The sequence below is a fragment of the Diprion similis genome, chromosome 10 (genome assembly GCF_021155765.1).
Source record: "Diprion similis isolate iyDipSimi1 chromosome 10, iyDipSimi1.1, whole genome shotgun sequence".
NCBI lineage: Eukaryota > Metazoa > Arthropoda > Insecta > Hymenoptera > Diprionidae > Diprion > Diprion similis.
The window spans coordinates 21,342,988-21,367,254 of NC_060114.1; the positions used below are offsets into that span (position 1 = coordinate 21,342,988).

Sequence of the window (24,267 nt, forward strand, 5' to 3'; positions counted from 1 at the left end):
ATGATCCGTTAACTTGATCGGATATCAAGATCGATGGAGTCACATCGTTTCGTGGATGTCTGTACCAGTTTTCCGTGCAGTTGATTCAGAAAATTCGATTTGTATGTATTTCATGCACTACGTAGAGTGTGCACCTACTGTTGACTACGGAATGCTTAAATTAAGTAATACAGCATAATAATAAGTAAGCAAATGAAAACATAGATTCGTAAATTCTTATCGTTATTCTTTCGAGCATTCCTGCAAGGTTCTAAAGTTATTTGATAGAACTTGCGCCGATTCGACGTTACTTATCGCTGATAAAATTATGTGTATTGTAACCGACAGCTGAAAGTGCAAATACAAAACGAGGTTAAAGTCAGTAACATCGACGCGACGAAACGTTAAGGAAAAAATCATCACTTTGCAATTTTAGAATGATTTTGAAAGAGTTGAGTAAAAATATCAGAACGCTTCTACTTCGTTACGGTTTACTCGATTTCAAACAATTCTGAAATTGCGAAAAAACATTTTTTATGAACATTCGTTTTTATGCTAACGTCACTGACTTCAACCTCATAATATAAATAATAACGAAGATGTTGGGGTTATTTTTCCTTTATAATTCCTAAACAGCTATCAAGTCGTGAATATTTCTAACACCAAACTAGCCTCACGGACGACACCGTGGGTTACAGAGCGATACCACCGAACATTAAATTTTTCAGATATCAGCGTTTAACATTACCCGCGGTGAGTTCATGGTTAATAAGATACACGAGTCGAGGTGGCGAAGCAAGGCAAACAACTAAAATACATCTGCCAAAGAATTCCGACATCTTCTTTTCATGACCATTCCGTATCTTTTATGTTATCGTGTACATAGTAGAAAATGGAATAATCGAAGAACACGTGGGAAGCCTTGTCCATGTAAACAGCATGTATATACATACACATCGCATAGGTGTAAAAGTTTCTTCTAAGAGCAATTATCAGTTTCGTGTGTCTTGCGTCCATTTGCGTTTCTTTTACCTCCGTATTTTTCTCGCCGCACCGCATCGATTCGCACGAAGGATAATTGCGGGCAGCTGCTATGACGAACATGAGGCGAAATGCCGGTGCAGAGAGTTTTTGTGAGCAGCGACGGTGCTGTTATCTCCATCTGAGTCAGATGACACGACAGCACAGCTCACCTCGCTGCGTGCCCAGGGTGAACTGAGCTTACCTGGGATATTTCAGACTGAAGCTACAGAAGACCGGATATGCTTGAATTTCCAGAAGCAAAAAGGATTTACCTCGCCACCTGCTCAGCTCAACAAAGAACTGCGGTTTGACCGTCCCTACGCGTTGGGATTCGTCAAAATTTCATCTTCACTTGCTGGATGAAGCAGCCCCAAATAAAACTTACTTGATTTTACTTCCCTGTAAAATAAAGAGCTAGTAAAGAGTAAAGTACATTTCATTATAGTTTATTCCTCCTTCTCACTGGTGGCCTTGTCTATACGTTACTGTTATAAACCTGCATAGTGTTGAAAGTTTCAAGAACATTTTCAAATTGTCAATTTCAACAATCTATCATAGATGTAGGTCGAAATATTTTGCCTAGCTATGTTATACATACAACAGACATCACCGGAACAACTAATTTATTCGTTCGCATCGTTTTTTCCGTGAGACGACACTGGCCTTCAGTGTTCTCTGGCTTTTATCAGTAGGTATTATTACGCACGTATGCGTACAGGTATGCGAATACCTCGGTAACAACGAGTCGCTGAACAATTCATATTTCGATGAAATTATATCGCGTAAAAAAAACAAACATCATCAGAGACCAAAGAAAACGCTGTCGAGGTTACGCGAGCCCGCTTTTCCGGTTCTCTTCATCGGACACCAGAAAAACTTTAATCAAGAATGAAACGTGTAGGTGTAGAGATAAGTGTCGATTCACCTGACCTCTCATGTGCCGTTTAGTGCGGGGGCGTTAGATGGATTTCTAATAACGATGGCGCCCACGCCAAGGGCTATTATACTATGAATCAGGTCCAATTATTCATACAGAAACACGTCCATAGATCAATCTTTCTTGTCATTTGGAATATATCGCAAAGAATACGTGTGTTTCGAAAGTTTGTTATTTTTTTCTCGATAAAGTTCATCAGAATCTTTATCGGGCAATTACATGTGAACACCCGTTACCTAATGTGAAACATGGTCTTCTTACAGGCTTTCAAGTACGTATCAGAAATACGTCGACTCTGGAATAGAAAATTGCTGTCAATTCATTGAGTATTACTGTTGAAAGAGGAGAGAGAAAAAAAACAAATGAAAACATTCAGTCTTGGAAAGGAGAAGTACAAAAGTGCCGTTTAAAGAGAGATGTACTATAATAGATGCGAGAGCCTTCCCGTAGCCATGCCCTCTCCTTTACTTCGGCGACTTGGCAACAGCGCAACCGTCCGTGAGGCTAACGAACGGCATTGCCAAATCTCTAGGGGCCACTCGGACGGTGGGGGAGCTTCAGCCGAGGCTCTAGCTTCTCTCCGCGACCCTCGCAGCCTATAGCCACCATCGTTCGATAAAATTTTATCATTGAATTTAGAAACTGGAATATTTACCTTTATTCGTCGAGCGCGTTATACGTTAAGCATTTTTTCCTGCACTTTCAATTCACCTCTTTTATTAATGTTTCAATCTTTCTGTCTTCAGTGGTTTTTTTTCCCTCCCTAACGCTTTAATCGCCAGCGAGAACAGACTCTGTTCAATTTCCTTACGTTTGGTAACCGTAAACCGGTCCAAATAAACATATAACCAAATGAAAATAGTAGTGACTAAACATGAAGTGCTGTTGTATAGGTAGATGTTGTAGGCTGGGAGGAGAGAGGTATTGCTAGACTAACGATATTATAAAGAGCCTCATTTAAAATACGCAACATCGCATGTATTATGTACCAATTATGTTTCGATTTAGTGTTCTCAAATTCATACGGTAAGAATGTTTACACGGCGCCTCTATAAGCATTTCAACAATTCAACGTTGTTGCCACACGAATAGTGATGAAATGTGGCTGGCGATATATTGACGAAAGTGGACCTGGCTCGTTAAGGTGTTTCTTACGACCAAATGTGTGGAAGAAAATGAACATACAACATCGTCTCCAGTTCTAGCTTTAAAGTTGCGAACTTGTTCGATTTTTTTATTCGGATAATGTTTCAAGTACAATGCTTGAAGGGAATAAAAGAGCAAATTCTACTCAAAACTGCAGAGAACGAGGGACTCAGGTTTTTCGTTAAAATATAGTTCGCAAAATGCAGGATTTACCATAAAAACAGTGGAAACCACTGTATGCAGATTAAAATCTGATACATTTATGGTAAAAATTTATGGTAAATTGACATGGATACTTTTTTTTTTTTTTTTACCAAAAACCTTCCCGTGTCGTTCTCTTCCTGCGGTTTTGATTAAAATCTGCTACTTTATTCTCTCCGTGTAAGGAAGTATAAGTAATCGTGGTACAAGTACGGGTAGAGCAGACGTGTGTAACAGACCTACCCTCACTTATCGAGTTATTCTTAAGTCGCACCCATTTTTGGCCAAAGTCACGATAGTATCATCAGGCATCATTTATGCCACGAAAAATAGACTACGAGGGCCTGAGACTGTGAATTGGAGTTTTCTTCACGTAGTTATCATTATAAACACGAATGCGCAGTTTGGGTCGAATTGTGAGACGGCTTCGGCTGTTCGTGACCAGCCAAGGAACCGCCATGTTGCGGCCTGCAGTGCTCCAAAAAATACGAGTGGAGTAAAAAGCCTTTCACATCGGGGAGCAAGATGGCCGCACCTGGATCGGATCATCGCACATAACTCATGTTTCGTTGTAAGATACAAGCTTATTCTTGGTAACGCGAGCCTTATACAGGAATATAGATGCGACACAGATCCACGTCAATAAACTTTCGCGTGGATATTCCTTCACCATAATATGGTGCATATATTTTTCTGATTATCAATAGCGCCAGTGCTTCAAGTATTAACAAGGGATTAGGCGCATCATAAACTCGGTAGATAAAACAGGAGAAGATGAACGTGAAACGGTCGAAATCTTCTTACCATTTTTAATTTTTTTTTTTCTTGAACTCCATTTTTCTTTGGTACAGTTCTTTTCTGTCCAAGTAAAATTCGTGCTATGCACCGTAGGCTGTCTCGTTTTACGAACTCGGGGATAGTGGAACAGGCAGGTTGAACAGAATGTTACAGGGTCTGGCTTCCGCTTGGCAACAACGCGACGCCTACCGCCGCCGTCTGGGTCGAGCGACCTCCCTCTTTCCTGTCCCTCGGTGCTTGCTTGCTGTAGCATGGCTCCCACCGCACCGTCGAGCTCGCGAGTCACGAACTGATGTCGGATTACACCGAGACGTGTGCTGTACAGAGAAACGCTGCTTCGCATGCGGTATGCGTGTGTTGTATTACATGATGAACCTAAAAGTGGATCTTGGAATGATTTCGATGATATTATGTTATGGATTTAGTGCGTTGAGAAGTCAACAAAGACGAACTTAGTTAGAAATCATTCTTTCAGTGAGCTTTGCATTTTCATTGATATATTCCTCGTCCGTAAACAACAATACGGATCTTACAGGTTATCGCGCTTGGCCAATCACCATGCAGACACTTTTTACGTAGATGTGGTTTTTCAGACGAAGTACTACGGCCTACTCAATGCGCGTCACGTTTCCTGCCTTCTCCTTCTAATTCACTTCTGTTTACAAACCGAAGATCAGGCGACACTTACCCGTATGGTGTTTTGTATATCGCCTGAGGCTTTGAGTCGTTGTGTCGTGACGTTAGGCCAAGTTTGACTCCTAGCGCTGAACTCATGCTGGAAAATTCGAAGTGATGGCATCTGTTTAATGCTTCTTCACTGATACTGGGCACACACTGGCTACCGATATCGAACCAGTATTCACTGCTATCCATATCGGGCCATACTTACAATTAGTAGATAGTATCACTGTGCATAGGATTTGAAAGTATTCAAGGGAGTATTTTTGGTTACAAGAGAAATGAAAAAAATACCGCTGCACATTGAGAATTATATAGGTAACCCGATCTTTTCCTACTCCAAGAACACATCTATCATTACGTGCTTCACTCGTATTATTATTATTTTATTGTCAGTGCAACACGCATGGAAAAATGACTACGTGTTCGATGCATTGTTTAACAAACACAAGTGACTGATCAGTGGGAAGTTCAACTAATTGAACCAAACTACTTAAAACTCAACCAAAGTGCAGTTATCCGCGTCACTTCGTCGACCGAACGCTTATTGTTGGCGTTTGAGTAATCAAGGCCAGACGATTTATGAATTTAAAAGTGACGGGTTTCAACGAATAGTCATGATTAATGCAACTCGCACTAGCCCGGAACTGATACTTACGCGGAGAAGCTCCTTCTGGAAGCTGGCCCCTAATATTCATGGCGGTAGCAAACTCGCAGCTGTCAACGCGAGGCACATTACCTCGAGTGCCTAGATTGGCCCGCTTCAAGAGCTTTGAGACGTTTTGAAGCTATTCTTCTCAGATTCCTTAACTCGGTATAAAAAATGCTGTACAATTTCTAGGGAAATAGTCTAAATCATCAATCAATCGTGCAAGAGCGTTGGGTTCAGGACAAGAAATGGATCGCTCTACTTATGGGAGCGACTCCAGGATCTGTTCATCTATGAACACCAGTTACCAGTTGATCTTATTATTGCGTACAGAACTACTGCGAGTTCAACACTCATCGTGTATTCCAGGGCACAAGTACGGAAAAAATTTCATACTTTTCCATGTGAACAGCAAAGGGGTCAAGAGAGCTCCCCACTGCTAGATTCACGAGATCTATCCAGGTGTAGGTATAAATGCAAGATAAGGTTTTCCACGTGTATTCACAACGCGCAGCGCATTGGCCGTTTGACCTGCGTTGTCCGTTTCGCTAATCGATTGCGGGGGTCATTGTCTCTTATGAGATGAACTCGTCTCAGCATTGATCACAGGATCGATAGGATTATGAGCGTCTCAAGAATGGCTCGATACCCATGATCATTAATGAATCTGCATACCAGGAATATCCGGTGAAGCGAACCCTCGAGGGCACTTACCGAATATCCCAGTTTTTTTTTAAGCTGAACCCGCTACATTTGAAAATTGACATATTTTCATTGAAATAATTAAGGATGAATTAAATACCCTATTATCGAATTCAATGCTCCACGTTTTTTGAAAGAAACCTGCGGCGGTGCCACTTTAAGATAAATATGTAACCGCTATGCTAAAAACAACGGAAACGAAATGAAATTCTGAAAAACTGTTCGGGCTGGAAATGTTATTAGAATGCAGGAAGATCCATTCTACAGAAATCAGTTCTACAGCGTAAATGTTGTACAGAATATGATCTACAAAAAGGAATTCGAGACTCTTCATAAATAATCCTGCATGATTACTACTATAGGAAAATTGTTCTGCTAAAAAATTTTCCACAAAATTTTTTGGGACAAACGATTACTAATAAAGAAGCTACAGCTTTGGACCCGAAAGCGTCGTATGATAATATACTTTTCGTGGAATCGAGAGCCTGTAATTCCAGAATAATTTTGATGCCTCTTGGAACCCTGCGACTAATTGTCCCGTCAAACAGTTACACCAATTTTTGGGGTTCAGGGGTGGGCCATACCCTCCATCTTCCGCTCCGCACCTATTTTTTAGACGGCAGATCTTTAACACTCAACAAAATCGATGACAGGAGCTTTCGCCAGAAAATAAGAGCATCACCTCTCGAAACTACAATCTACGACCGCGTTGGACATACTGTATTGTACTTGGTTTTCGGCGGACATGTCTCGTCCAGAGGTGGCTTGCAAATAATGTTTAATAAGTTTTCAATTCTGGTCCGAACAGTTTTTCAAAATTTCTTTTTGTTACCGTTGTTTTTAGCGTCGCGGTTACAGGTTTATCTTGAGGTGGCACCGCCGCAGGTTTCTTTCAAAAAACGTGGAGCATTGAAGTCGAAAATAAGGCATTTAATTAATCCTTAATTAGTTCATTGAAGATATGTCAATTTACGAATAGAGCGGTTCCACCTCGACATAGCTTATATTCTCAACGTTTGCGTAGGGTTACGTAGAAATTCGTGATGTATACAGAATCAGCTATGTACGAAACGTGGGATCCGAACTTCAGCAATACGTGTACCGAATGGGAGTTGCGCATCGAGTAGCCGGCAGCACCAACTTATGCAGTCTTGGTACATGCCAGCTTACTACCTTATTGCCTTATAAGCGCCTCAATGCTTTAACCGTGCCGGTTAAGACCGGTTTTTGAATCAATCTTGATTCTTGCTGATACTAACGTATGTATACCTACCGCAGATACAGACGTAACTGCGTTTATTATAACACAGTAGAGGGATTAGGCACAAGTCTAATCTCTTAACATTCGAAATCTGTTCCAATAGTCAATACTGTTTCTATATCGATCTATAATTCCCAAGTGCTTCGACCGATGTGTCGTCTACTATGCATGGAGCTCATGTTGACTAAAGTAGTTACTTCAGACAGTACCCACTTGCTGGCTCGTTAATGCATACAATTATACTGAACATACCTGAAATCCGTAGGTTTCAGAATATTTTTTAAACGTTCGTCACGGGTAAATTTCTGAATTCATCTCACAAGTTTGCGTAGCGTCATGCGTGGATGATCAACGAAAATACTATCGTCATACAAGATGGGTTATACCTTCGATGTTGCAACTACAGCATGAATTAACTGCAACGAATAGGTTACTGCAACAATTGAAATGTGACTTTCGCCGATCATGAATATATCCTAATTACAAGCTGCTTAGCAATAGCGTCCTTTCTTACTATATCCACTCCTCTGTTCTCTTTTTCGGTCCTTTAATACCGTAAAATTCTATGAATTTTCCAAAATGCACCTGTATCCTGTTCAAAGTCGGGCCCTTTTGTACAGTCGACACCAATTTACTGTTCGGAAATATATACACATAAATACATGCATGCACGTTTCTCCGTCTATCCTAAGTGTATTCATAGCACGCGTGTGTGGTAAATGTGCAGGCTATAGTAAATAGTTGCTATGAGGGGGTCGCTTGGGCACAGAAGCACGTCAAGCAGAGCCTGGCCAGCTGTCGCGTCTCTCCCAGAGTCTCGCAGCCGTATTTTGTTTTTCGCCCCCCCCCCCCCCCCCCCCCCGCCCCATGCGCTGTAACTCGCCGCGTGCAAGGCTGCCCTCCCTCCTACCCTTTCCTTTCCGCTCTGCGCTTCAGAAACCTGCGCGCGCGCGTGATGTGTTTGATGAGAACTCGTGTATGTTGTTCCTATCGAGACGAAAAGAACGCTGGACGATAACTCGGAAGAATTGTTCTCTTACTGTCCTGGAAGAAGAACTCGCGTATTTCTTCAAAGATTGAACATAGGTCAAGAGTATTTTTTGAAGATAATTTTCTGTTTTGTGTTGAAATTCTTTCTTCGTATTTAGTGGTATAAGTGGTACCACTATAGAAGTCATTTAATTAAATAATAAATTTTGTGCCGAAGGAGAAAAAGTTGTGCATGTCAGATATTTGTGCGCATCTGATCACCCCGTATGTTGGTTAAATATAGATTGCTTGTTGCTGTTATTGTTATGGCTCACGCCGGCGGGCCAGGCGCTAAGCTTGGCAGAGTAATTACGGCAGCGATTTACAATTAAATGTGTATACATACGTTTCATACATATACGGGGTATCCCAAACTCACTGAGGAAGTCGTAATTTTTGATTACCAAAAGACAAGTTTCTTGAAATCACGTTAAATGAAAAAACTCTGATGGCGAATGGGTGTTAAAAATCACGGCGTGTACGGCTTGGGAGTTGAGAACTAATAACGAATTATAAGAAATACGCCATTTCTTTTGTTCAATCGTGTAATGGAGTAATAGAACAAGCGTAATATATTTAGAATATATATTCTGCGATTTCGTTTGCACAAGTTACCATCGCTTGCGTCTGACCCGCATTTGCAGTATGTATTCCATCATGCTCAAGTGCCCTCGGAGCGCCTACATAACTGAATCGGGCAAAATGAACAGAGGAAATCAAGCAACGACGTGGATCGGTCGCACGCAATCAGTGATCTGTGCGTTCTCGGTGCTCCAAGCCTGCTATGGAACCTGTTTTAAATCTCCCACCAGCAGCGCCTCCTCTCCTTTTCCCATGTTTCTCTCGCCCCCGGCCGCCATGGAAGATTGACGCTTGCTCCAGGCGCTCTGGCTTCACGCTCCACACAACCAACATCAACTGCTTCAAACAAAATGAAAAAGACAATTCAGTTGGGCCGATACTCCGGGTATCGTTCGACGAGTCGCCCCTGTAAGACGTATCGCATCAGCACCTTATATGCTTGCTTCAATTACTTGCGACCTGCGTTTATTTCACTAACTGCAGGGAAAGTGGGTTCACGTTTTGTGTAGGTGTAGATAAGATTCGATTCTCGTTTCCGCATCTGTAACGTGTCGACGTAACTCGGGCAAACTATAATAAGAGAGAATGAAGTTTCTTGCATTCTCTCATCCGTAACCAAAGATAGAATTGAGAAGAATTTGGAAGCTGATTTCTAAAATATGTTCATCCATTATGATGGGTAGTTGTAGAAAATCGCACGTGAAAAATCTTGGGATTCTGATGTTTTATAAACTATATTCCTGGATACAATATTAGGGCAGCAGTCGATCGATATGAATACAGGAACACATGTAATACCGAGCGAATTAGCAAACCAAATTTTGCACTTTTTGCACTTCTGAGTTATGAAATCATTTTAAACTTTCAAAAATTATGCAACCTGCAATTGTGCTTGTGTGGTTAATTGGAAAAGTTTGCAAAATTCGAGGAAACATGATATAAATATATTATCAGCTGATCCTATTTCGCTTTGAGATTATGACATGCTACTTTACACTTGCATACAATATTCTTTTGCATCATTTCAACAATTTTCCAAACTTTTCTTACTCAATGGATAGTCATGATTAACTCTAGCACTTCTCAAAGTTTAAACAAGATAATTTTATCGCAGTAGAAGAGAGATTGTAAAGTGAGACGCGATGAACTTATCGATAAAATGTGAAGGTCTAACATCCCCTGGAGGCAATGACAAATTAATAGGAATCTGGATTGGAATACAGTTTAGAATACACAGTCAGTATCCGTGAACACAGTCAGCCGGTCAGCTGCTGCTTCCGGCGGAGGAAACCTCTATAAAACTGGCTGAACTGCTGCAGAACGTATGGCAACATCGCGTTACAACGAGCCCGCCAGCACAACCTGGCAATCTTTAAAAAAATTTAATGGAAATCGTCTGACGTGGTAGTAGCGTAAAAGGCTACGCCACGCTACGAGGATACGAGGAAGATTGATTGAGTAACAAGAGTAAATCATAAACACGCTGACTGTACTTTGGGTGTATATATATGTCAATGTATAGGAGAGCATAGGTGCTTAAAACCGTGGCTATAATGTACCTACGAATTACATCGGCCATCTCGACTCGAAAACACAGAAACGAGTCCCTGCCAAATTGATGCGTAGTTATGTGTGGGAAGGTATAATTGGTAAAATATGGAAAGAGTGAATTTCGTTGAGAGGATATGTTCGCAAGTTGCCATGAAAATTGTAAATAAAACATTTGATTTGCATGCGTTGAAAATTTACCAACTTCAGATTGCACTCTTTCATCTCGACTTTCATGAACCACCAATAAACATTTGTTGCAAAAGGTTTAGTTGCCTAATCTCATAATAGCGGAATATTTTATCACGATAACTATTCAACATTTCATCTTTTTTTTTTTGTTGTTGTCTTACTTCACCGCTTTACGTATACATAAGTTTGTCGAGGATTTTGCAATTTATTTTCTTAGCGCTAAATTTTTCATTACAAACATTTATAGCTGAGCTTTAACTTTAATTCTTAAACCCAATATATATTTACTGATTCTAGGTTTCGAGTAAATTGTTGATTGTAAAAGTGGGACAATTCTATTTCAAGTCAAAGTTGCCAAATACTGTGAAATGTTGCTGCATCACTGAAAAATTATTGCCATCAATGGCTTTCTGAAACCGTTAAAAATAGAGTTACAACACTTCTACAATATTAGGTTCAAGTGTACAACCGGAGTGTTTTTCTACTGTAAACCTTATATATTGCATGAGCAAAGGCTTAGCGGTTTATTGCAGTAGTTACAGTAACAGCAGTCCTTTACCTATACCTATATTGTTTCGAACGAAAGCGGTGTTCTGATTAAAATCGCATGTGTGCGACTAACGTCAGCTGCTTATCAATACAGCTGCGCCAAACTGTTGTCGACCTAGAAATTCTGTTGTGAACCCACGAAGCGGAGTGTAGCTGTTTCAACATCCAAAAAAGATGTGTATTGACTTCGGTCGAACCTTCCTACGAACTGGTTTGCCGTTCTCATTTCAGCCTCAGCTCCCATCTATCGCAATTAGACATAAGTAATTACACACGAATGCATACGTTCATTGAGTTTCCAGGATCGATGTATGAACAGCTACTGCACTGCCCTGTGTCAGAGGTCAACGACCAGAGCGCGTCGGTGGCGTACCAGTCGTTAGAGACTGATGTGAGACAAAGAGTGCGGGTATATCTATCGAGTTTGAACGTATATACCTGCCATAGTTCGTGGCTTGTTGCTGGGTCAACGTGTAACCTGCATCCTCACTGGTTCCCCACTTAGCGGAGAATGATATTTTTGAACCCGTTTATGCAGCGTCTGCATCGGTGCCAACAATTGCAATAAGCGAGGACAGTTATATATTCGGGGGTACAGAGCGAAATAGCAACGTTGGGAAGCAGAGAGCGAATTCTTTTCGAGCATGTCGAGATCTCTACTATATACGGATATAAATTTATGTATTACTGTGAGTATTTTTTTTTCTCCTTATACCTTCCTCTCGTGTAGGTGTAACAATTTATTTCGCCAATAATTTTATCTGTGTTCGTTAAATTATACCGTCAACTTCGCGTTGTTGTATTTTCTGCCGTCGACTGAGTGCCCAGGCCAGTATAGAAAGCGGACACGTCACTGCAGGTAACCGGAGCGAGAGAGGATAAGCTACTCGAAGACAGAGAGAAAGAGAAAGAGCGACGGAGAGATTTCTTGCTTGATGAGAAAATTTATTCTGGGATTCTGCCTCACTACCGATGACGCTAAGAATTGCGGTTCACGTTTATTAGGGTTTGCGTTGCAAAAATCCCGTTGCGGTTTTCTTTCGGTTTTCCTTAATCAGAAAACTATATGTTTCGAATTAAACAACAGAACCTCTAGAAATGATGGTTTGGTTTTTTCTATTCTGGTAGTGACGAAAAGTAAATATTGTGTCCCAATAAGCTAGGCTGCTGTTTTTACTACCAGAAAGCCGATATGTCTTGAAATTCCTTTTTGCAACTGAGCGGATTCAAATGTATTATCACCAGAAAAATTCAAGACTTTTTATTAAGGAAACGCTCCCGCGACTTTTAAATATATGTATAGAATTCACTTCACGGTAGATTTCAATTTTTTGAAAGATGAAACTTGAGTTTCATCAAACAACCGGCTGCTTTGTTACGCTCTCTGAGAATAATATTGTTCAATCAACTTATCTAAGTCACCCTCCCCGGTAGCTTGTATTTTTCATATAATCATACTTTATTGTGTCGTCGGATGACGTTGGAGCGTGCAGTTGGCTCTCAGAAAATGTAACAAAAACATCTTAGGATAAACTGCTGGGAGAATACAACAGTTCCACGATTTCTTTTAAGGGGGTATTCTGGTTGATTTCGACGTTGAAAAACAATCTAGAAATGCATTGAAGTGGTCTAGTTCAGAATTGGGTATAAAATGAGGTTGTTAAGCCCATGTTCGCGTTTGAGATGCGTATACGTTAACCTCCAAATCCACCTGGGCACCCCCTAAAACCATCGATCGCAGTGATTTCGGATTATTCAAAGTGGACTTCATTCGCAAAATCACGTTGACATATCGTACGAGGCGGTGGTTAGTTGGCAGACATGCAACTGGGCAGATAGAATCACTAACGATGAAAACCCGACGCTGCTGTTGCGGTGTTCAAAGATAACCACAGTTCAACATATAATAAATGACACAAATATAAACGGAATGATGACTATAAACAAGAAAATTTAATTGTCAGTTCAGCAAATATAGAGAATAGCGAAAATTTTTTTTTCACAAAACAGAACAAAAGGAGCAACAGTTTCGTTTTGAAATAAATATGACATGAGAAAACAAACCCAGCTGAAGCCAAACAACTAGCCTTAATCAGCAGCACATTTACACTTTCGACACAACTTGTTAAAATAGTATATTGTGTAGCTAGTGCGCGAAGCAGGCGATATCCGATGAGTGTGAAGTTTGCAGCACGAGCCAACAGGCGAGCCTTTACGCACTAGCTACACACGTTATTTTTTGTAACACATGCGTAGGAAAGTGTTATTTAAGCGGCAAACCAACGTTGGTCTGCAGCGAAAAATAAAGTATATCGAATGTGCGCATGCGCCAACTCTGTTATTTAGGAATAAGGCACTTTACGCACGCTACGTAAGCCTTGAAGATGACACTTTCCAGGCAGGTGTTACAAAAACTTTTTTTTTTTTTTAATGAAAACACAAATAAAACTGGATAAGAGCTTGGAGGAGGATGACGTCAGTTTTGCCCATTGCCCGGAGTCCCGTTCTCTACGTAACGTTCACGTTTCATGTCACCCGACAGGGTGTTCATACGGGGACAACCGGCAGGCGGGGGCCCAAGGGGCGCCGGACAAAGGGAGAGGTTCCGAGCTGGCCTCGACAGATGTTTTCGAGGGCGGCTCTCAGCCTTCCAACTGCAGCACGCTTAAAAAGGTTTCCCATGTTGCCAGACCGCGCCACGCTGCGCCACGCAAGAGCAAGCCAAGCCTCTTTGTCCAATGTTCACGTAGTACTCTTCACGGTGCAGATATTCTCGATCGCAATGAGAACGGCGCATAAGAATTCATTGTTGAGCGAAAGCACAAGAACGCTACGATTATGGAAAATTTCCGCCGATGGTTGGACGGAGATTGAGAATTGAAGAAAGAATGATTCAGGGACTTTTATCATTTCAATTTACGTACCATGCAGTTTACATTCACCCATATTATACGAGTCGTACTCGTCGTGCTCATTAACGCATTTACACTGTTACACTCTGGTTTCAAACGACTTTGATCATTAACAAAATGGAGTTGGAAGATGACTTGAATCGTAAACGTGGTTATAGGTTAATTTGATACACGTGATCATGTGGTTTTATGGAAACCCGTATGCACGATGATCAGGCCCAAACATGTGCGCATGAGTGCCAAGAGGTTTCGATTTTCCTGCGACAAAACGGTTGTCAACGAATTCGTGTGAACAGAAATACTTGGACAATATTGTAGCGACTTCATACCTTCGAGATTATTCGAAATTTTAGATTGTAGGTAATATCGATTTGGTTGTACTTGAACCGTGTTTCACACGTTTGCCGATAATTGCTATGACCATACGTATACATATACGTACTCACCGTTACTGACAACATTGCTTTATACAGTCAGTCCACCGCTACTCATTCCCACTGGAATAAATTAACATGAAAACAATAAACAAACTTGGTGAAAAAAGGAGAAAGAAAATGGTGATGATATTTGAACAACGAATGGCGCTGGTGCGAAGGGAATTGGAGAGGGGAATCAGTAATTCCCGTACGACAAGCTGTTCGATTAAACAGAAATTAGACCAGTAGAACAAATATCGTACGGAATATTATTCCAAATATCACAATTCCATAGGTTATTAAGACGACGACCTATTTTCTGAAGAGTCTTCTCGATAGGCCCAGAATATTTTTGGCATACATATATGTATAGCTTCAGATTCGATCCACTTCTCATGATCAACTCAGAGTTCAACACTAAATTGTTCGATATGGCGAACTAGTTTCAGAAATATAACTTTATCCTAGTTTGTGACTTTAATTCAGCGATTGCATTCCACGCGCGGACTTGCTGCAGTTAGCAACAGGCTAACAGTGCCGGCACCCATAAATGATCCTAACTTACACGCCGCGTTCCGCTTCTGCTGCTGTATAATCTAGCCACTTGTAGTGTAAATATTTCCTTTAACGTTCAACAGCATTAAAGCTAGGAGAGTTGGCGTGAAACTTGTGTCGTGGCGCAGTAGCGAGGCTCACGATTAGGTTATAGATACTGGCTCCAGGCTTCGGGATACGTGACGATACACACACATTCAACGTCTGCCTCACATGTGCACGCATCGATATGTAGGCACAACGAACGTGAGGCCACGTACGTTGCGTCAGAGAACGACAGAATATATATATATATATATCTGTGTACACAAAAATAGAGAAACTTGGGAACAGAAAATACGATCAACGAAGACAAATCTGAGAAAAAAATAGAATAAAAATACATAAATTAAAATATAAATCTAAAGAAGTCTTTCCGATTGCGTTACGGAGGACATCACAAATGTTTTCAAGGTGAAGCTCGAGCATCCAACGCCATTTATTTTTCAAATGAAAATAAGTCTCTTGATTGTTGTCATCTTTGTATAAGCATGGAGTGGCGTGTAGACGAGACGATTGCTTCAGCACAACTATGATTGGCCTTCCATTTTTTCGAAATGTTATCAAGCCAGCTTTATGGTTTACCTACAAGACTATTTGTCACGATTGGCTTCGTTATTGCGTTGCAAATTGAGTATGGTACACAGTGAAGGTAGGGAGCAAGTTACCGAGCAACAAATATGTGTGAAAACCAAACTCGTCGGAACTATTGCAGCTATCATTGCCGCGCCTGTATCTATAGCTCAGTAGCCAGTTTTCACAGCAGCAGAGAACCGGTTCAGGTTGTGAATATAATGAGGTAAGTTTTTCTTAATTTTCGAGTTTCCGTAAAGAGCACACAAAGGTTACATCGTAATTCCGTGAGATAAGTTTACCTGTCTCTGACGTTAATTATTGTGAAATCCTGACTGTCGACGAGGTTTTCTTGTCATTGAAAAACGCATAAATTATCATTTTTATCACAACATAACGTAGCTCTTGCAAATGAAAATTGGTTTAACCGTATCGCACTTATACTGCAGATATGTAGAGTGAAAAGTTTCAACCACGTCAATGTTTCGACACCTGGAAAGGGGCGAAGGGTAGAAAGGGTGAAAGGCTTGCCTTTGCTCGGGGTCGCTCGCGAATCAAAACTATAAACCGGTTGCATGCGTAAACCCTGGAAATTTTGTTGTTCATTCCAGGAGGGGAGATCGTATTTCATTTTCTCATATAGTTAATCTCGTTGTGCATGTAGAAATGACGCAACTGCCACAAATCAAAAATTGCAAAACGATACCGTAGAAAAATTAAATTTAATTATCGAAATATGGGTAATTTCGGCAAAGCATTAAATTAATGTATTAAACGGTCACGATAAAGTCCTTTTTGAACTTGTTGTATTTCATATTTGTCCTCCTCTCCCCCCATTGGTCTAGGGTCGTATTTTGATTTCGTTTTAACGTTTCAAGAAATACCAGTCGTCCGAGGTTAGCGAAGTAGAAACGAATATATGCGTAGATTTCAAAGCAGGTTATATTATATTGACTACCTTGGAAGGAGAAAAAATGTATTCTTATCCTGGGAGAAGTTGATTGGGAATCTATAAAGGTGACGCAAGTCGTAGTCTTATATTGTTTACTTCACTCACCTTCATCGTATCTAACAGTTGCGTGTACATCTTCGACGTGACGCGGACTAATTTTTTTCTTAATCCCCTGCATCCCCAGCACTGTAGTTTTTTTAATGTACAATCAGTATCGAGAATGCCGTTATCATTGGATATACGGCTAAATTACTCGTGTCCTTATATTTCTGCACTCACGCCAGGATTCGTGGACATACGTGCAAATTCAAGCACATTTACTCAGCAGGGGTCAGCTTGTTCGACCCACTATTATTACACTTGAAATTTATCATGTACGCTCGTATTACAGTTAACCGAGGCGAGGCGAGCTCTGGGGTTTAAATTGCAAATGATTAACTATGAAAAGCGATTGATTCAATGATAGCTCGTTTAAATTAATAATCATCGAGTTTCGCTACAGCATCACCGCCCTGCTAGACTATGTTATTTTCTTTAATATCAGCCGCTAAACTTTCAATTTAGACCGATTTATATATTCGACATCTGGATACGTGCTTTATGTATGTACATACATAGAAATATGTTATACAACTCGTGAAATGAGAAGCCTTGACCCTGCAGAGACAAGCAAACGTAAGTTAAGGTATTTTATTGTCACATAGCAATGCGCTTGAATCTGTCCTTTCAGACTGTCTTCGTTGATCCATTGTCGTCAATGCTATGTATAGGTATAATATTATCACGTGTCGTCTGGATCACGTGGGATCTGGATCACGTGGCATCCGTTTTCAATAAATGTATTGTAACCCTTGGTTTGCAACGTGCCACAAATTTTCAGAATAGGTAGTACGAAACAGCTCTTCCACGTGAGTACGTGGCTATATATTTCTCTACCCGTACAATTGCGAAAATGAACCGCGGAGTCTGCAGAAATTAGCACAGACTTGTAATACAGTCAAGCCTCAAATGGTTTCTTCTTTTTCATATTTACAAGCCTACGATCTAACGATTCTGCTCTCAACATAAGGAGATTCAGTTCTTACTAGATGGGTATAAAAGAAGAGATTGCTTTGCGAAACCTATCTCAGTTTGCAATATTTCTATGTTGGTAACGTTACATACATATACCCAAGTTACTCAACCTTTTCCGTTAAAAAGTTAACAAAATTCAGGCGGAGATCACAATTAACCTCGACGACTGTACATATGCAAACGTAAATCCATACACTCAAGCGTGTTTCCATGTAATCCCAATTGCAAAAAATTAATAAGAGAGAGGGATAGAGGAAGAGAGGACTGTGACACTGCCGATGCGCGAGTTAAAGTGAAAGTCGTCAAACGGAAGTGCTACTGGGGGCTTTTGTTACACACGCTTCGTCTATATCTTTCTCTCTCTCTCTCTCTCTCTCTCTCCCTTTTCCCGTATTTCTTTCTCTCGCTTATTCTCACTTTATCCCTCTCCAGTCGCCTGACGTCATCCCGCTTCCTCTGCAGCGCCGTTATACGAGCAGTCTGACATATCGCCATAAAATGGCGTTATATGTAGTGACCAGATTCGTGTTCTTACCCCGACTCGCCTCTACCGTCAGCAAAAAGCCTACGGAACTTGCGTCATGATTTTTTAAGTGAATTATAGGACTTCGCAAAGTCGCAGAAGCAGCTGTTAGGTATTATTATAATATACAGCATAGTATTATTATAATATACAGCATACACACTTTCAGAATCTGCCTTTCTCGGGAATATCTTGTGGTTTTATAATCTTCAATGTATTAACGGAAGTTGGTGTTGATACTTTCAGTACTTACGTTGGTCCAAGACAACAAATTCTCAGGAATGAAACTCTTGGTTCTTCCATGTGGTCATTTTTCTTACTGTCGGGAAAAAATAAATGTGAAATCAGGTCATCTTTGAATAAGATAAAGATTGAATAAATCCAAAATACAACGAGCATTAATTTCTAGAATACGCGTGTGTGGATAAACTTTTATTTAGATTGTGAGAACCGTGTGATGCGTCATATCCACAAAACTGCAATCGTAAAGTATGCTTTGAAACTTTAATTATTCTAAACCGCTGAATATTTTTTGCACAATTCGACAAAGACGTTGTATTTTATATTTACTGTCATCATCGAATTTGACTTCGACTGAATTATGCATGTTTTATTTACACGCATCAAGTGGGCGAGAAAATCTTTTTTTTCTATCCGATTCAAAATATTTCTCTGATTCTAGACCTATCGGTGGGTTCAATGACCTGGTATACTTAGTAATCTTGTATAGATATTTTCGCTCATGTGTTTATAAATTTGGAATCTTGTGTATCGAAAATACATTCGTTGAAAATATTCTTCAAAACGCTCCCCGTCCTCATTTCTAAACTATCCACCTGAGGCATGTAATCAATTGTGATACAAACAACACGTGCCTGTATTGTAGAGAATATATGTAGAATCTGTAAGAATAGAAAAAATACTGAAATATCTTGATTTTTACTGTCTGAGAAAAAAGCTGACTTTTCAATGTGGTTTGGACAATTGTATGAAAAAGGTAATGCGCGTGTAAAAATTTGTGAAGAACAGAAATGGCCAAGTAAAGTCAAGGCGACAATTTTCCAATACCTGTAATACGGTTTCGGATATACCATTAGTTTATGGCTCGTCGAGTCTCGCATCGTCGTCTTCCTTTCTGTTATCGTAGTAATTGTAATGACTACTCATGAAAACAGGTTTCGAAACACCGTTGAGACCCGAGCAGGTTTAAGACCCAGGCTCTTCGGGCCGGTTATTCTTCTCGAAACTCGACTGTACCTGTGTGTATTTATGTGATGCAAAACTCGAAATATCGAGTTAGCTGACAGAAAGCAATGCGATTAAAGTAAAAAAAAGTACCTCGATATACACTCAACAATATGACTGTTCTTCGATTGTTTAACCAACACGAAACCTCAATCGATTAAGGTTGAGCACCATTGTACTACGTCATTTACAGAGAATTTTGCAAGGCTTGCAAAGAAGTTGAGAGAATTTCCTGGTGCTTGTTGCAAAACTAGTCCAACTTTGGGTGACGTATCGTCTTCTCAGTCGACAGACTCAAAAGTCTCCACCCTGTATAGCCGACTACCTGGCTGCAGGCCGACTACCTTACCTTATTATACCATTCCGCCGTAACCTTCTCGAAATAGGTACTATAGGTATACCTATAGGTATGGAAGTTCGTCTGGAGCTTGTCAGGTGTAGGCACGCTAGGTCAGGTATACTTTATTTCCTCCGATTAATGCAACTGAAAAAGTTGACAAAAGACGTCGCCTTGGTACTGAAAAACGACTGGAAGTTTGTATTTTTCAATTTCATTCTGATTATCAATAAATATTCTTTTTGTATTGAACTATGCATTTTTTTATTCGGCCCCTAAGTTGTTTCATATAACCATGCATTGGTGTATTATTCATAGTTTTCGCAATACCTTACACCACGTGTTCACTCGTACGACTGATGGCGACTTTCTTCCATGAAATCGACAAAGTGTTAGTCATGGGGTTGGCTGATTCGCGTAAAGCGTATTTATACTTTTATACCTACATTATACCAAGTAAGTCGGCTGTAATCGTAAGGTAACCAGTGACAATTGGTGCAGCTTATAAATACGTTAAGCCATTTAGTCTAATTTGCCTTTCTAATTGCACCCTTTCAACGATAATCGGAAAAACCACTATAATTTATTACCGCAAGTTTAATCCGTGCAGAACGTTTCGAGTGCCGCTGCGTTGAGCTGCAGTGTCAAGGTACCGTTTCGTGGCACCGCGCTCCCCGTGATCTCACCGTCCATCCAACTGTCTAAAGGTATCCCCTAATTATCCATTTATATCAGGTATATTGTGAGCGGCATTATGGTTTGTTAGAAGGTTGGACAGCCTAAGGGCACCAAGCATAGTATTGCTTGAGTCATTATTTCACACGTAAAAAGAAACACGCAAGCTGACTCACGTTCGCATGTTTTATTCAAAAATAAAATCAACATTCATATCAAGGAAGACTGAACCTCGATGAAGCTGATTTAATTCAGAAGATTGAATAGCAATACTAATTTGCCTAAACTTCTGTAAGCATTCGTTGTCTTACAGATCAGGGTTGAAGCAGCGAAGTATCAAGACCTTCCTGCTTTAGTTTCCTCTTCCTGTTCACGCATATTGATTTTTGATCACCAGATGTGAAAATTTATAATACCATTATGATTTTTTTTCCCATATGTAGTGAAACTGCGAGTACCAGCAGTAGTTGCGTAGAAGGAAGCAAAATTGTGGGAGTTAGGTAACTGGGTGGGCAGGTATCAATAGTAAGACGCCATACGACTTTTTTCGCAACCTATAGTAGCAGATTTTATTTTTTACCGATGAGCAAAACGATTATCCGATCAAAAACCAGAATCACGTATTGCTTTGCTGGCATTAATCTGTGGAAATTCTATTTGCTCGCTTCCTAGTGATATTACGATAAATTTCGTTCGATCGATGTAAAATCTAATTAAAATAAATCTGCCTGAGGCTCCCTGCCGTCTGCAATGTCATCACAACGTCGCCGTTCTTAGTCGTTACTCTGTGTTCGAAAGCGTTCTGATCTGTAGACGCCCGTTCGCCCACCCATTTACCGGTTCATTCTTCCATCTCACGCGTACATAAACGCGTATCTCTGCATTCAAAGTAAAAACTCGGCGACCCACAAGTCTCCGTGGGATTAATGAACTGGTCAAAGAACCTGCATCAAGTACACCGATTGCATTTCTTCTTCCTTCGTACAGACAATTTTGACGAATTCATATCACGAGATCAAAAAAATATTGGATATGCATCTCTTTTCTGACCGCTCAATTTGAAAGGGATAACGTTTACAAAAACATAAACCGATTATGTAACTGAAGTACCGAGAACCTTTGGCTTAATTCTTCTAGATTTCTGAATTTTTATTATGTATCGCTGAAATCAAACGGTATTATAGCGTTTTGTGGAATTGTCTGGGTCGACTATCGACGCCATTAAATGGATTCAGGCTCTGACGCGCGAAAAGGTAGCGACGGCAGTCGCTCACTCACAATCAGCCAGGCAATATTTTTACTTGTTTTTGAAGGAACGTCGATGCAAAGTAGGACGTTCACGGTACGTATACGAAAGACGTATTCTCCCGCAGGCGGGCAGGCAGGCAGCCGTGCAGCCAATCGGCAGTCTTCATTTTTTTTTCTGTGTCTATGGACTTGTATGCCGATACATTGACAGATAGAACATCTGCGTGTAGAATCAAAGACTAGCGTCGAAGCTCATTGTCAGGTAAATAAATTTCCTTTCATTCGTTCTTCCGTGGCACGGCTCGTTAGATTAAAATGAAACCCTGACGGAGACTACCATATTCCAGTATACCAATCTTTGAGCAATTTTTGTCTTTTTCTCCTCTTATCACTAGATTAACGCTTTACTCACAACAGCCTCGACGAGGCTCGTATGCGCTGCCAGAAACATGGCGTCGCTCTCCTCGGGCCTGGCGCGTCATCGCCGCACGGTTTCCTGGCAAGGCGCGGCGACGCGAAGCGAGACGGCGCTTTCTATACATCGACAAGCACGCACACCACACAGCCTAGGGTTTCCTTGGTCATTCGAAGAACGAGCTGCGCGCGCATGCTGCTACCGGGTCACGTGACAGTCAAGCGCAGTGGAGCGGACGGCTCGGATTGGTCGAGAGCTCCTTCCCCCACTCGACCGCAACCCGAACAAAGAGACGAGGCTACTTCCTCGCGACGGCGTCCGCTGTCGTTTAGAAAGTCGTCGGTACTCACAGGGTGCGGTTCGCGAATCCGGAGGGACATTCCCGTGCCGTGGCGTAAAGATCGTTTATGTGACCGAAGCTGGTTTTATCGTGTGTAGAGTTATAGAAACGAAAGGTGAAGCTAGAGAAGTAGACAGAGGGAGATAAGTTTTTATTGTTTTGTTTTCTTTTGTGAAAAGTTTCTTTACACTTCGGACGAATTGCAATTTTGTCGTCTAATTATTTTTGTCGATGGTCATCGTTGGCCTTTCTCGTTTCGAATAAACTGCAAGATTATTGTGAATCTGACGTCCGTTCCGTACAATTGTAAGAAACAGCGTTACGTATCAAGAAAGAAGAGGATCGATTCTGAAAGCGAAAATTACCGCCGCCGCTCTACCGCGTCTATCCGCTAGCGACAATCGATCGTACCAAGAGAGAGCTCGTCGCTTGCGCGTTTCGTCAGGTTATACGCCATCATTGTCGTCGTCGGCAGCCAATCCAAAGCGGTTTACACGAGCCCGCAGTTTTCAATCGCTGATCGCTGCAGCTAGCTTTGCTTTCCCTCGAGCGTAACCAAGCGTCGGCGGTGTCGTCGCCATTTTGAATCACTATTTGTTTTCAAATCCGTCGTCGTTCCCGGTGCCCGAGGGTCTGTGTTGTGCGGCAGGAGGAGAAGCGGATCGATCGAAGCTGAAAGCAGCTGCAGGAGGAACCCGCGCAAGTCCCAAAGCTGGATTCCAACACCTCTGCCGTTAGGCTAAGAACGGTAATAAAGAAAACGTCGTGACGCAGTAAAAGAAGAAGAAGGTGAAAAAGAATATCAGCTCAACACTAAGACCAACGACAGCATTACCACGTAGCCAAAATGAGGTTGGAAATCGTGTCCGCGGCGGACTTTCTCGTGCATTTACTAAGGCTGCAAGCCGGCCAGCTGTCCGAGCGGCAGCTGCAAATGTTCAAGTCATCGCTCTCCGAGGTACTGCGACGCCGATACAGAGACCACTGGTTTCCGGACCGGCCAAACCGAGGTTCGGGGTACCGATGCCTCCGCATAAATGGTAAAATGGATCCGGTGATCGCCCAGGCCGGAGCAAACGTCGGTCTCCTGCCCACCGTTCTCCATAACCTGTTTCCGACGGAGCTGACGATGTGGATCGACCCCGCCGAGGTCTCGTACAGGATCGGTGAGAACGGCTCGATCTGTGTTCTGTACGAACGTACGGAGCCGGACCCAGAGGAGTCGCAACAGTTCGAGAGCTGCAAGGAATCGTTATTCATGGAGCACACGCAATTTAGCGAGCAGATCGCCGCTTTCGTATCAAGTTGAGCCAATCGCTCGCAGCAACTTGCAAACAACAACAACAACAAAAAAAACATCAACAACAACAACACGATCTTCTCAAACTCGCTTAGAAGTTCAGTCGCTCCTCATGCAATCGTCGCTCATTATACGTACCGAAACTCGCATATATTTCATCTAATATTATTATTATTATTGTATCTGCTGTTGTCGCGGCACGATATTATCAAACAACTCTCTTCCCAACGGCGGTATGTCGAGTTGCAGCCGTCTCGCTGACTCTCCATCTGCAGCGCCCTTTCAGAGGGACCAAAAACGAGTTATTACTGTTCACACTCCACCAATGATCTCAAAGGAAAATAAGAAGAAATAGATGAAGAAAAAGAAGAAGAAGAAGATGAAAAAGA

At 41.3% G+C, this 24,267-nt stretch overlaps 2 protein-coding genes and 1 long non-coding RNA gene across 3 annotated transcripts in view; 2 read left to right on the plus strand and 1 right to left on the minus strand.

Moving 5' to 3' along the window:
- The window catches only part of LOC124411182 (inositol-pentakisphosphate 2-kinase), a 42,372-nt gene that overhangs the window by 1,745 nt on the left and 16,360 nt on the right, over nt 1–24,267 (plus strand). The gene's annotated exons all lie outside the window — the stretch shown is intronic.
- LOC124411184 lies at nt 526–2,635 on the minus strand. The gene is made up of 3 exons (XR_006929654.1): nt 2,595–2,635; nt 2,362–2,535; nt 526–2,008 (listed from the first exon to the last, which is right to left on the minus strand). It is a non-coding gene; the product is annotated as an uncharacterized LOC124411184 (long non-coding RNA).
- Nucleotides 22,549–24,229, plus strand: LOC124411183 (protein BTG2-like). The gene has a single exon (XM_046890146.1). It carries the CDS (start codon nt 23,426–23,428, stop codon nt 23,885–23,887), a length of 462 nt encoding a protein of 153 aa, XP_046746102.1. The 5' UTR covers nt 22,549–23,425; the 3' UTR covers nt 23,888–24,229.

What these genes read in the sequence shown, in the direction of transcription:
- LOC124411183 (XM_046890146.1), top strand. Translation starts at nt 23,426, where the DNA reads ATGAGGTTGGAAATCGTGTCCGCGGCGGACTTTCTCGTGCATTTACTA.